The sequence below is a fragment of the Haliotis rubra genome, unplaced genomic scaffold (genome assembly GCF_003918875.1).
Source record: "Haliotis rubra isolate DU_JTF1 unplaced genomic scaffold, ASM391887v1 Scf545, whole genome shotgun sequence".
Classification (NCBI taxonomy): Eukaryota; Metazoa; Mollusca; class Gastropoda; order Lepetellida; family Haliotidae; genus Haliotis; species Haliotis rubra.
Window position 1 is genome coordinate 747,876 of NW_025767241.1, and position 12,629 is coordinate 760,504.

At 35.6% G+C, this 12,629-nt stretch overlaps 1 protein-coding gene across 3 annotated transcripts in view; it reads left to right on the plus strand.

Annotated features, from left to right (window-relative positions):
* LOC124253575 overlaps nucleotides 1-10,542 on the plus strand; it is a 170,242-nt gene extending 159,700 nt beyond the window's left edge. For all 3 annotated transcript variants that reach the window (XM_046687374.1, XM_046687375.1, XM_046687376.1), the window contains 8 exons: nucleotides 957-1,049; nucleotides 1,670-1,693; nucleotides 2,338-2,358; nucleotides 3,535-3,633; nucleotides 4,423-4,503; nucleotides 5,218-5,335; nucleotides 5,506-5,523; nucleotides 6,839-10,542. In XM_046687374.1, the coding sequence (XP_046543330.1) occupies nucleotides 957-1,049; nucleotides 1,670-1,693; nucleotides 2,338-2,358; nucleotides 3,535-3,633; nucleotides 4,423-4,503; nucleotides 5,218-5,335; nucleotides 5,506-5,523; nucleotides 6,839-7,112 (728 nt within the window). In that variant the 3' untranslated portion in view covers nucleotides 7,113-10,542. The remainder of the gene's footprint in view (nucleotides 1-956; nucleotides 1,050-1,669; nucleotides 1,694-2,337; nucleotides 2,359-3,534; nucleotides 3,634-4,422; nucleotides 4,504-5,217; nucleotides 5,336-5,505; nucleotides 5,524-6,838) is intronic.
* The last annotated feature ends 2,087 nt before the right edge of the window (nucleotides 10,543-12,629 follow it).

Consider the following 12,629-nt stretch of genomic DNA (forward strand, 5'->3'; position numbering starts at 1 on the left):
CTGTATTATGCTGCAAGTTCTGTTGATCATCTTCAAATATGCCGATCAGTAAACAAAATATATAAACAACCAAGACACTACAGAATATTTGTACTTGATGATCCAAGCGCGCGCTGCTGTCATGAAAAGCTCTTCTGAGTCATAGTTGATGATTGCTATAATGAAGTTATATGAGTATCTAAGAAGACTCTGTACTTACACCAATGTGTGGAGCAAAATATCTATTGTCAAAAGTTGATACATGGTAAGTAATATGACATTCTAACATTTGTATTGCTGAAACTAACAACCACAGTTTTACATTCAATGCATTATGAATTAAAATTGAAAAATTCACATGATCTGACAAGATGTTGGCTGTTTCAAGTGAGTTACGATTTACATACGCATTAGATATATTTTAGCTGTTTCAAACTAATGGCTAAACACATGATATTAGTGAACGTAATGGTTCACAGTTGTTAAGCTGTGTTATCTTTTCCCTCTTCTTTGTTTCTGTACTCAGTTGATTGTTTTTGATTTCACTGTATTTTAGTACCAGGATTTGTTTTCTCGAAAGAAAATTAAGTTTTTACTCAAATTTCAAACTGAGTTTGACAAGTTGAAACAGCTGAGTTCCTAACTCAATTGCATTTCTAAGCCCAAATAGCCAAAACAACTCAAGTAACCTATCTACCAAACTCAGTTTGTCTACTAAGTTTAAGTCCAATATTAATTTCCGTTTATTCTGGAAAATGCATTTTCCTGTGTTTTCTCAAATTTGAGTAAAAACTCTAACTTAAGTGAGATCTCAGACTGAAGTTTGTTTCGAGATATCGGGAGCAGGTTACTCTTGCAGCCACACACTTTTTAGTCAAGCTCAAATTGCTTTTGGCATGTTACTTCACAGAACCCAAACATTGCAAGCTGCATGTATGTTGATAATCCTTCTTCTAACCCAGTATCTTTTTCTTCAGCTCCAGAACCTGATGAGGGTGGTTTTCCACTCATTGCAGTAATTATTTTGGCTATTTTACTGGTTGGGATAATAGTCACAGATGTCCTATTCGGTAAGTAGCGGTAGAATGTTTAACTGATACATCAGAGACAGAAGCAACTAGCAATACTTTCACATTTACAGGGTGGTTAATGGCGGGTATCACTGTCCTCAATAGACATGCATGAAAGTTTGTGTACTATGCTGAGTTAACAAAATAATTGTCAACAGTGATGAGAAGCTTCATGATCTACTGTGGTCCATCAATTAAGATGTCTGCTTTACAATCTTTGCCATTTTGTCCCAGGCCTTGTGAACAACATACAGCTCAACTATCTGTGTGAATAGTCCATGGTCATCTATCCTATGTTTTCATTGTCATTTATTGTTAGAGAACTCTTGCAACTCTTTAGGAACTCTTTCTTTGCATAGTAAGAAATCAAGCCAAGTTTGACAGACAATCAAATGATATTCTCAAATGTCGAAATCCAAACTGATTTGGGATTGTTTGAAAGAAAATACTTTTTGTTAGGTCATATTTGAATAGATGTCATAAAATGTGGCATATTTAGGTGATACCATGTCAGATGCAACATAAAATATTATTTCACACAATGTTGCTAAAAGCGTGTAAAATAGAATTGAGCTTCTATAAGCAACTGACTGTAGCAAATGTTATTTTTCTTTCCACAGTTCTATATAGATGGGGAGGATTTTGTAAGTATGACCTTCACAAAATTTTCTGTGTTCACTGTTTATGTTTTAGGTAAATATTATCCAGGGTTCCTCAACATAATTGTGAACATAAGCAATAGCTAGCTTTTTATTTCAATTTAACTAATTACTTATGACTTTGTAGATTCCTGCATTCTGATTGCTGTGAAAGTATAACAAATCAACAAGTGTACAAAAGTAGTACTAAAATATACCATCTGAATGTATCTTGAAATATTTATCTTCACAATAAACTTTTTGGCTGTATTTGACCTTTTAGAAACCAGCATTATTGCCCTTGAGTATGACATATCAAGTCCAATACATTGTTTATTGTTCATATATGATTATATATTGAGGCATAATCGTATTACGCATACCTATGTAGTCTATTATTACACAGTGCCATTTAGAAAGTGGTCAAATGCAACTGTGGAAGTTGTGCAGGCTGAGTGGGTTAGGCGGCTGACTTGTGTGCTGGCGATTTCGTGCCTGACGCTGAGGGGGTGGGTTCGAATCCCGGATGGGACTCAACCCCCAAAAGTTCTAGAATTTGTACTTTACTAAGGAAGTGTAATCCCAAATATAACATATGTTGTATGTAGTCTATTGTCAATTTGTCAATTATTTATTTATATTTGTTTCAGTCACAGGGATCAGTGTACAAAGTAAGTAGAATATATATGTATAAGCCTTTGTGCTTGTCAAAACTCCTTTATGTACACAAGATCTTTCTTCAGTTGCAATGAGAACTAAGCATAGTCTCAGGTGAAGCATATGTAGTATCTATAACAGCTAGTGACAATAGTGGGATATGTAGTATGTAGTAAGTAACAATAGTGTTAGACATAAATACATCATGGTTTTAGTGAGCAAATACATACTAAACTACATAGGGACAGTTACAAAGTTATACTTTTGAATTAAGCTTATTAGGTCTTAAAAATCTTTTGAACATATTTTCTTTTTTTCATTTGAAATTGTTTATCATCGTTAAACAATTGATAATACAGGCAGATAGTTAACTGGCCATTTCCATGTTCACCAATGAATATGATCTGCTTACAATACTCAAGTGGATGAAACTTTTTATTTCTGATTTTTTTGAAGACAAGAAGCATGTGTAACAGTTGCTAGTCTTGTCATCGTTGTCAGTGGGGGTCCTTCATCACATGATGTGGACCACTGTCATGAATAGAGCACACCTACCCACCAAGCTAAAGATCAATTTTGGATCTGTTCCCAACACTAAAGGACATAAAAAGATGGTTCTTCTTGTTGCCCTGACTGCTGGTCAGCTTTGAGGCATAAGGGTTTGAGACAAGGCTACCTGAAAGCAATTTCACATGACACTTCTATGGATGCAAACTCTTTTTAATTCTTTATCACACCATTTCAAAGCTCTTACTTGCTCCTTTGTCATTAGAATGAATGAGCATGAATTTGCTCTGAAATAACTTCTAAATAGAGGATACTAAATGATTTTCTGTGGAATACCATTTTTATTAAACAAGTTAATGATTTGGTATCAAACGAGCGAAATTTTATAAGCATGGTATTTCACGGAAGCTTTGCCTCGGTGAATCTCACATGTCCAAGGTCGATAAATCATTGGATCAACCTCACTTGAAGTCAATAATTGTATAATGACGTTATATGTATGGCATCACACAATGTGTAATAACTTTGTAAAATTATTAGACAGTGATATCTTCAATCTCCATTTCTGAAAGAAACAATATCATTATATTTCTGAACTTTCAAGATCTTCATATTACTGTGTATCATTATTACAACTGAGAATGTTTCCGATGAAAATTGATTTTGATAATGCTCTTTTTCAGAGGTGTACATCTTGTATTGGAGTTGCTTCGTTCAAGGGATCGTTGATTGTGTCTTTGGGGTGATATTCTTTATTGTCACCTGTGCTGTCTATACTGAACGTACGTATATTATGTCTCTATAGCAGTCTAGTAGTGAAGAGGCTTTTGCTCTCTGGTATTTTAATATGTCCCTTGTATGCAAACATTGCTCATGTTCCACTGAGTGTCACTTTGTTTCAGTAAAGTAAGAATGTTTGCTAACCAAAGCCTTGTGGCATGAATGATATGCGTTGTCATTGTCCATTGTTGCCCTTCCATAAGATCTAAGGTGAAGGAGTTACTATACTATTCTACGGAACTTAGGACTTACATCACATCATGGCTTATTATTCATCATGTATAACATAGAAATCTTCATGTTTACAAGGGGCGACGGGGTAGCCTAATGGTTAAAGCATCTGCTCGTCACGCCGATGACCTGGGTTCGATTCCACACATGGGTATAGTGTGTGAAGCCCATTTCTCCTGTCCCCTACCGTGATATTGCTGGAATATAGCTAAAAGCGGCGTAAAACCATACTCACTCATGTTTACGAAATTGAATTATTTCTTTTTCAGGTATACAATTAAATAATAGCAAACATAATTTCCTTATCGGAATCACTTGATGAAAATTGATCTTGGCACTAAGACTATTGTGTGGCCATCTTTCTGTGTGGGACTTCAAGTTGTGGTTCTAAGATTACTTGTATGAATGACTGTTCTGCTTATTAGTGGCATGTTGCATATCTATCTTTCTTTTGAACATGAATTATGTAGGGTAATCAAGAACCTCATGCCTCATATACAATGAGATTCACTCAGTCTCCAAGGAATTTATGTTCACTTTTCATGTCTTTGACATTCTAGGCCTGGATGAGCCTCTTGCTACTGGAACTCTCGCTCTCAGCATCATTGTCATCATTATTGGAGCTGTTAACATATTTCTGTGTAAGTAGAGTTTATCTGCTTAAATGTATGTACACTAGGTATACATGATGTTTGACTGAGATTCACCCATGTTTCTACGTTTGTCCACACCTTACCTTTACTGCCTATTAGTTTAGATTTCTGAGACCAGCATCGCTTCAGGTCTTCCTTCCACATCATTCAGACGTGCTATGAGACAATTAAAATACTGTTCAAAGTGGTTTTGCGCAATGTCACATTCTCGTGTGTTTAACTGTACTTATACCACTAGGGTATGTTATGTCCATTGTTCTGGCAGGCTGATTTTCTGTGTATCAACCTTCTATCTGCACGTGCAGAGGTTGATATGTGGATAACAACCTTGGCGGTGCAGGAAACGCACGTGCAACAAGCAATGTACGAGTCCATTCGGCGCCCACGTGGTATAAGTAGGTTAGCACCCCCCCTCTGCGGGTGATATGGATTCAACGCTCTCGCCTGACGTCTCGAGCGTTGAAATCCATATCACCCTTGAGGAGGGTGCTAACGTATACATATGCTGGTAACAGTGACACTGTTATATCCTACGACTGAAGCCTTCCACAACTACTTTGAAAGTCTCACTGCCTTTAGTTGACTGTTGTTCTAAATTGCATAAATGTTTTCATCTGTGTAAGTTGCGGTCATTGTTTCTTTTGCTGAATACTGATGGCATTTGTTGCAGTTCAACTTGTTGAGTTCTTTTCATGTAACCAGGTTGCCGCTGTTACAAGTCACCTGGTGAAGTAGATGGGAAACCTGGATCATCTGGGCCATCTTCAAATGCTGGTGGTCCTCGCCCATGGTTATGCTGCTGCTGTCCTCAATCAAAGATGTAGGAATTTCATGAATTTTCATTATCTAGCTACCTCTTCTAACTAAACATCACCAATAATGTTTCCTATCCTATCCAGTCATCTTAGTGATTTTTCTACAAACCTAGAGAGGGTGTTTGAAGTTTGGTTGACTTTGTGATGCATTTTTTTTCTTTCTTTTCTTTTCCAGATGCTCAGGGGAAGAGAGGTAGATAATATGATGATGTTACCACAGTCTCAGCTCATCTCTGTAGAATCTTTAGAACAATCGATAGTAAGGATAGAAAACATTTAGGCTTACAGGAAGGGATCATGTAGGTAAAATACCCGGTAGTTTCTAACTGTAAGCATTGGGAACTATTGTTATGTTTGAATTTATTATTGTATTACAATAGACAAGATTTATATCATATCTGGAGAAATTTAAAATGTAGTCATTGAAAGAATTCATCAGCATTGCCTATAAGCAGTGTGAACACTGAAACATGGCTTGTCATGTGTCTTGACCTCCGATGACTGTTGGGTCAATCATGTTTACATGAATGCTAATCATCATTGTAGTCATCATAGTAGTATCAACACACAGATTACACAGTATTTATATACATGATGCAGGTGATTGGTGTCATGTGGGTTCACTCCTTGTGTTTAAAAGTTGAAGTTTTAGTATGAGTACACTTTGTCTTTTGGCTGATGATGTTTTGGAGATGGGCCTGAAACTGAAGAGGTTTTGAGTGATCTCAAGTGAAAGATGAAGGTCACTGTGAAAAGCAATATCAAAGCAAGGTCAAACAACATTTACCTATGTTTCCTAATAAATTTAATCACAATGGTTTGTGAACCCCTGTGAAATCATTGGTTGCCATGGCATCACAATTAGATAACATCACTAATTTCCCTGCCACTTTACCTGGTTAGCAGAAGCCTTTAATATTGATGACACTGGTTATTACAGTTTTCAAACTGAGTTGGTTATAATTTTCAAGAGTTTGAAACTAAACCTTTGAAGTTCAGATTACAAAGCAACCTTTTCATTAATAAAGAATTTGACTACTGGTTTGATCTAGAATTTCAAAATGAAAATACTCATGAAAGACATGAGCAGAGGATCTAGTACACATGTTTTTGCTAAGAAACAAAAGTTTGTAGAAATTTGGCTGAACTATTCAAATATTAACTTGGAGTTATTTTTTTATAGGTTTAAGTGACCTTGTAACTATATTATATTTTTTCATAGGTATGAGTTGATTCAAACACTCAAGTGCCTGTACATTGTGGCACTTTCCTCCCTAAAATCAACCTGTCCCTACAAACAAATGAGGATGTTCTGAATGGAACTGTCCTGTTTATTTGAAATTTGTCTTTTTCTTAATATGTTGCACTCATACTTCTTTAGAAATTCATTAAACATTTCCTAAAATATGTAACATTGAGCATCTCTTAGATTATGGCCTTTGCTTATTAGCTCGAATGAGTTATTAAGTTGAGATGTCATTGTTTTGTTTGAAAAATCTTTCTAACAGTCGTCAAAGTCCTCCAGCACCAATACCTGCTGCCATGGCCTCCCCAAGAAAACCAGTCCCCCCAAACTCCACTTCCGCTAGACCTCTACCCAGCCCCACATCAGACCCTGCCAGTGACAGTGCTGTTAACCCAAAGGTTCTCCTAGAGCCTCTAAATGTTGAAGAACCAAAGAAGAAGAAGAAGAGAAGGAAGAAAAGGAAATCTACAAAAGAAGCAGGAGAAGAATCAGCTGCACAAACAATGACTGCAGCAGGAGACAGTGATGATGACTGAGAGGTTGGACTATGTCAGAATAATTTAACATGATCACAGGGGAATATTTTGTTTTCATCAAATGTATTTTTGTAAAGGAACAATGTATGAAACAATAATTGAAATTTGGGAGCTTTTATGGAATCTCTTCTTCCTAATATTAAATTACTGTACTTGTCTTCTCTCTTGTACTTGTTTTCATCCAAGATGGTTAAATATTAGTTGACAAATGCTGCTGTTTTAGAAAGGTTACAACACGCTATGAATGCATTGGTTGCTGTGAACCTTTGTGCATTGTTCTTCATGATTCTTGAGGCTGATAGGTTTAAAAGAAACTGTACATATTATCCCTTTTGTCCAAACATGCCTTTTCCAGCACGCTTTGTTTAGAGAGCATAGCTCATTAATCGTTTCATTCTTTTCTTAATATTTGTAAACCTGTCACACATGTGCTGAAGTCAGCAAGTTTGGCATTTGGGTTTTTTATGACAAAAAGCTGATGAGCAGTACTTTGTGAATCTTTGTATACAATTCAAGCAAGTGCTTGTCTCTTGTTAAATAATTGTTACTTATCAGGCAAGTGACTTTTGCTATTCACATATTTCTGAGGCAATAACAAGTATAAATGTGGGTTTAATTTTGCAGAACATCACTAAAGAAACATGTAATATTTTTTCATGAAACTTTACAAGCACATATTGTAAAGCAACCATTACTGCTATTGACTGAATGGATCTGAAGGTCAGACATGGTAGCTTGGGTGACAGTCTGACATCATTCTCTGATGGAATAGGATGTTGATCCTCAGGCAGAGTAAATTTAAAAAATCAGTCACAGCATCAAATATGAATTAAGGAAAGTTGTGTCTGACCTGCTTTTTTATTTTATGCACATATTTTTAAGGGCTAGAGATACTGATTATGTCAAAATGTTGACATGTTGTTCCGTCCAAATCTTTTACATCATTGATTTATCTTTTGTTATTTTTATAATATTTAGATGTGATTGTTCTATGTCATGCCTGTTCCGCAGATGATTTTAGTTCAAGTCAAGTTTATTTCTGAAGTGGGGGACCTTAGGCCCATATTACTGTTACATACATGAGAAACATTAACATTTCATACGATGAGGATATTTTGTCTGACAAGCATTGCTTTGTACATATAGATAGCTAAATTGATCAGAATAGATTCATAATTTGTATTTTTCAGGTATAAATTTGGTTCTAATTTGTTCATAGATGCTACAAATACAAATAAACTGATATTCATCCTCGATATAAGGCTTTTTACAAACTAAACACGAAAATGATTTTAATAATGTTGACGTATTAGAAGTGTACAAAACATGAAGTCTTATTGAGGACAACTACTTTTTTCAAATGATCTATGCGAGCTATCTCTTGCAGAATCTTTATGTTGGCCATAATTTGTTGATATCCTTCTATTCTTAATGGTTAATTTTGTGTCTACCATGCACATTCTACTGAAGAATTAGAAAGATCTGACAAGGATTTCAAAAGAGGTTTTTATATGTAAGCATATTATTATTTTGTATCATATTTAGTCCCTTCCTCAAATATCATATTTGCTCAAACTTGTTGTTATCATGTTACCATCTCTGTTAAAGCCACACAACAGTCATGTACGTATGTATATCTGTATGTACGTACGTACGCACGCATGCACACACGCGCGCACGGAGATACATACATTGATTGAATTAACGAAATTATGTTTGAAATAGTAGGTAGATCTCATGGTAAAATTTGATTTGCAGCAAGTGTTGTTTGCTTGCATTCTGTTATGGGATCCACTGGTATATATGTCTCCAGACAAAGACAGGGAAATTCATGTTCCTCTTTTCCTGTATCTGGATACCCATTAGCACCAGTTGGTATCAGAAGTGACTTTCATATGACATCATTGGCTGCACACAAAATATTTCTGTCACGAACATCTTTTATGAATGGATCAGTATTGGAACATGTTCAATCAAAGTACAGAATATGTTCATATTAGGGGCGATAGGGTAGTCTAGTCGTTAAATTGTCCGCTCATCATGACAAAGACTCCAGGTATAATGTGTGAAGGCCATTTCTGGTGTCCCACTATAATATAGCTGGAATGTTGCGAAAAACAGTGTCAAACTAAACTCATTCACTGTTCATAAGCAGTTGTCATGTAATGAACATTACTGAGCGTGGCGTTAAACAACAAACCCTATAAGCAAATAACAAGGGTACAAGGACACTGGTTACCATGTAACTTATAGCCTGATTGGGCCATCATCCCTACATGACAATACGACTGTGACAAGACTGAAATACAACTTGATTGTACCAATTGATTGTACCTTGCAAGATAAAGTAGAGGAGTGGCTGGCTGCCTCTCATTATTTAAAATGCTGTAAGTGAAAGATATTACTTTAGACTCAGGGGAAGATATTGACACTGACCACTTACCAGGTATTCATTGTATCCTGCATGGTTGATAATATGTGTGTTTGCCCCAGCAAGTTGTACATATTTATGTCAACAAAGTAGGTCTTGGTGTGAAATATTTGAATTGTGAAAAAAGTATTGTTTTAACAATTTCTTAGGGATTTCAACTTAAGTGCTTGAGCTTGTAGAAGTGAGGATGTTATGAAAATGACATTTAGAATCAATTCATAGCAGTCAGATGACCTGGATTATAATATGACCATAGAATGGTAGTACAATTCTGTTCTATACTTTAGGGGTAGTTTTTTGTTATATAAACTGGCAGGTTCAAGCAGTTTATCAGGGTGAAGCTGAATCTGTTAGCTCAAGTATGCCCAGACTGACTGCTGTGGTTCTCACTTCACAGATGTCTCCTCAGTGACGTTTGTGTTGGGATAAGGGTAAAGGTAGGTTACGCCCAACCCTCTTTTTAGGCCTTAATACTCTTTCCTATCAAGCACTCCTTTACAATCAATGGTGTTGGGCACCACTTGCCAATCAAACACCCAATAATGGGAGATAGGCTGTGGGTTAGCTATCACTCATAACTAATGTAATTTTGTTTTGGGGTGCATGCACGTAACCATAAACACTCCGGTGCAGATGATGTTAATTGCGTAAATCAGTGCAATATTGGGGATTACACTTTCTCAGTAAAGTACACATTCTAGAATTTTTCTAGCATTTGAACACTTTCTAAAATGCATTGTGTATATGTAGATGAGCACTAATTATTTGCACTAATTATGTGTGATAGCGCCTGTGGCCCCATGGTATTTTAAGAGATGAACTCAATTGCCAAGCATAGGTCCATGGTGGCAATGTGAGTTTGGTCCTCCATGACAGGCAAATTGAAATCCAAACAAGTGTGCCCAATAAAGTACATTTCTCCTAAAATGTTTATTCCATCCTTTTCCTGCACACCTGGATAGCCCTTTACTTGACAGGGTTTATTTACTTTAATGAAAATAACAATTTTATCTTTTCTTTGAATTTGAAATATTTCCTGATGTCTTATTGTGAATTTCTTTATTAGTGTTTTGAAGATGATATTCTATTATATTCTGATATCTATATGTATATCTGTGTATAACACAGCCATAATTAAAGATTTGTTCTATCCCGGTGTTATGATATATTTCTCTTAGTGTTTATATATATACATATGTTATATATAATATAACATAATGTGGAGATACATGTAATGTGTTTTGTTCCCATGTATATTCTGTTTATATGCTTAGGCCAACAAAAAAAATGTTGTGGTTCCGATTTCCTACATTTCAGAACTAGGGTAGGTAGGTAGGATTTTTGTTTTTTTTGCAAAATATTTTTACATTACTCATGTGTCAGAAAATAAATTTAATTTATTATGTGGTGAGTAAAATTGTTTGGCTCGGCAGGAATATTTAGGGTCGGTCGGGAAATCGGAACCACAAGCTTTTTATTTTTAGGCCTTATATTCAATAAAGATTGTTTTTGTCATTAAACGTGTCAGTTGCTGTGAACTTTGTTAGGGAAAACCAGTTGGTATTTCAGGGGAGAAGGGGATGGGGTGGGGGGTGTCTTTTAAAAGCTGTTTGCTGCAGGAGGTTTGACATGCAGAAGTCGCAAAAATTACATTTTTTCATATTCTTTCAGTGAAACGTATTGTTTCAGACCAGTGGCATTACACTGGCAAAAATTCCCCTAAATCCCGGGAATATTAAGTGGTTGACCCCTTCATGTATAAGACTAGTATGTCAGTGTTTATGTCTGTATATATTCAAAATTCATTTATCTTTGTCTCTGTCTTATTAGAAATTAACATGTCAGAATTGATATCAAGAATTCACAAAATTGTTTGAAATTATTTGTTTCTAATGTCACTTGTTATATGTCTCTGGTAATGCTAGGAGTAAAACTTCATGTACTAATAAGTGTACATTCCACCGAACACCGACTTGCTGTTCTGGTTGTGGTCAGTAACTAATACAGACAACAGTATCATGTCCAGTACTAAAAGTATAGTATAGAAGTCTTTCATGCTGACGTGCAATGACTTCAGTTTGTTTAAACATATTTATTAAATAATTACATGGATGAAGAAGAGACATAGAATAAGAGACATCAAAGAAGATTCTTTTAAATCTTATTCATGTACGAACTATTTTATTGTTTTTTGTTGTATATTGATTCTTTTATTAGTTTGCTGTTAAAGAAAAGCTGTGATATATCTCTTAACAAGTTTGAAAAGAAATCTTTTGTTCAAACAAGACTTCAGTATTTGGAAATGTAACAATTATTATGTTATATATGTTATTTTTATATGCTATTTAGTTAGTACACATTTGCTTTATAAATAAATAAAATATATTACTCACAGTTGTGACTCTGTTGGTTTTCCTTTGCTAATTTCCTTTCATTGTTACTTAAACAAATATTCATGACAGATCTATTCTACAGATTGTATTATATATGCAACTAAACCCTTGTGTTTACAATTTCTTAACATACTCCCTACTCATGAAAGGGGGCAATGGGGTAGCCTAGTGGTTTGTTGCGTTTGTTCATCACACCAAAGACCCGGGTTCGATTCCACACATGGGTACAATGTGTGAAGCCCATTTCTGGTGTCCCCCACAGCGATATTGCTGGAATATTGCTAAAAGTGGCGTAAAACCCAACTCACTCCCACTACTCACTAATAATGAATCACAGCTCATAACATTCAGTCACTGGATTGTCTGACATCATTATGTACAGTGATATGGAAGGGTTTTTTGCCAGGAGCCCTGAATCAACAATCATGCAATATTAGGGAGTAGTGTACATGAATGTGTATAATGTCTGCACTACTGTCATGCATGTCAGGTTCATTAGTGTGTACGTGCATCTGATGAAAACAGGTTTACAACAGCTCTTGACTACACAGTCACATTTGACATGACCTGATTATCCTAGCTGGTCCAATGAACAAGGTACAATCTGCAGCTCATACACAGAATGTAATATATTCTAAAATGTATGCATACATTTCAGAAAGTTTGCCTGATTGCATCGAACAGATGCTCACA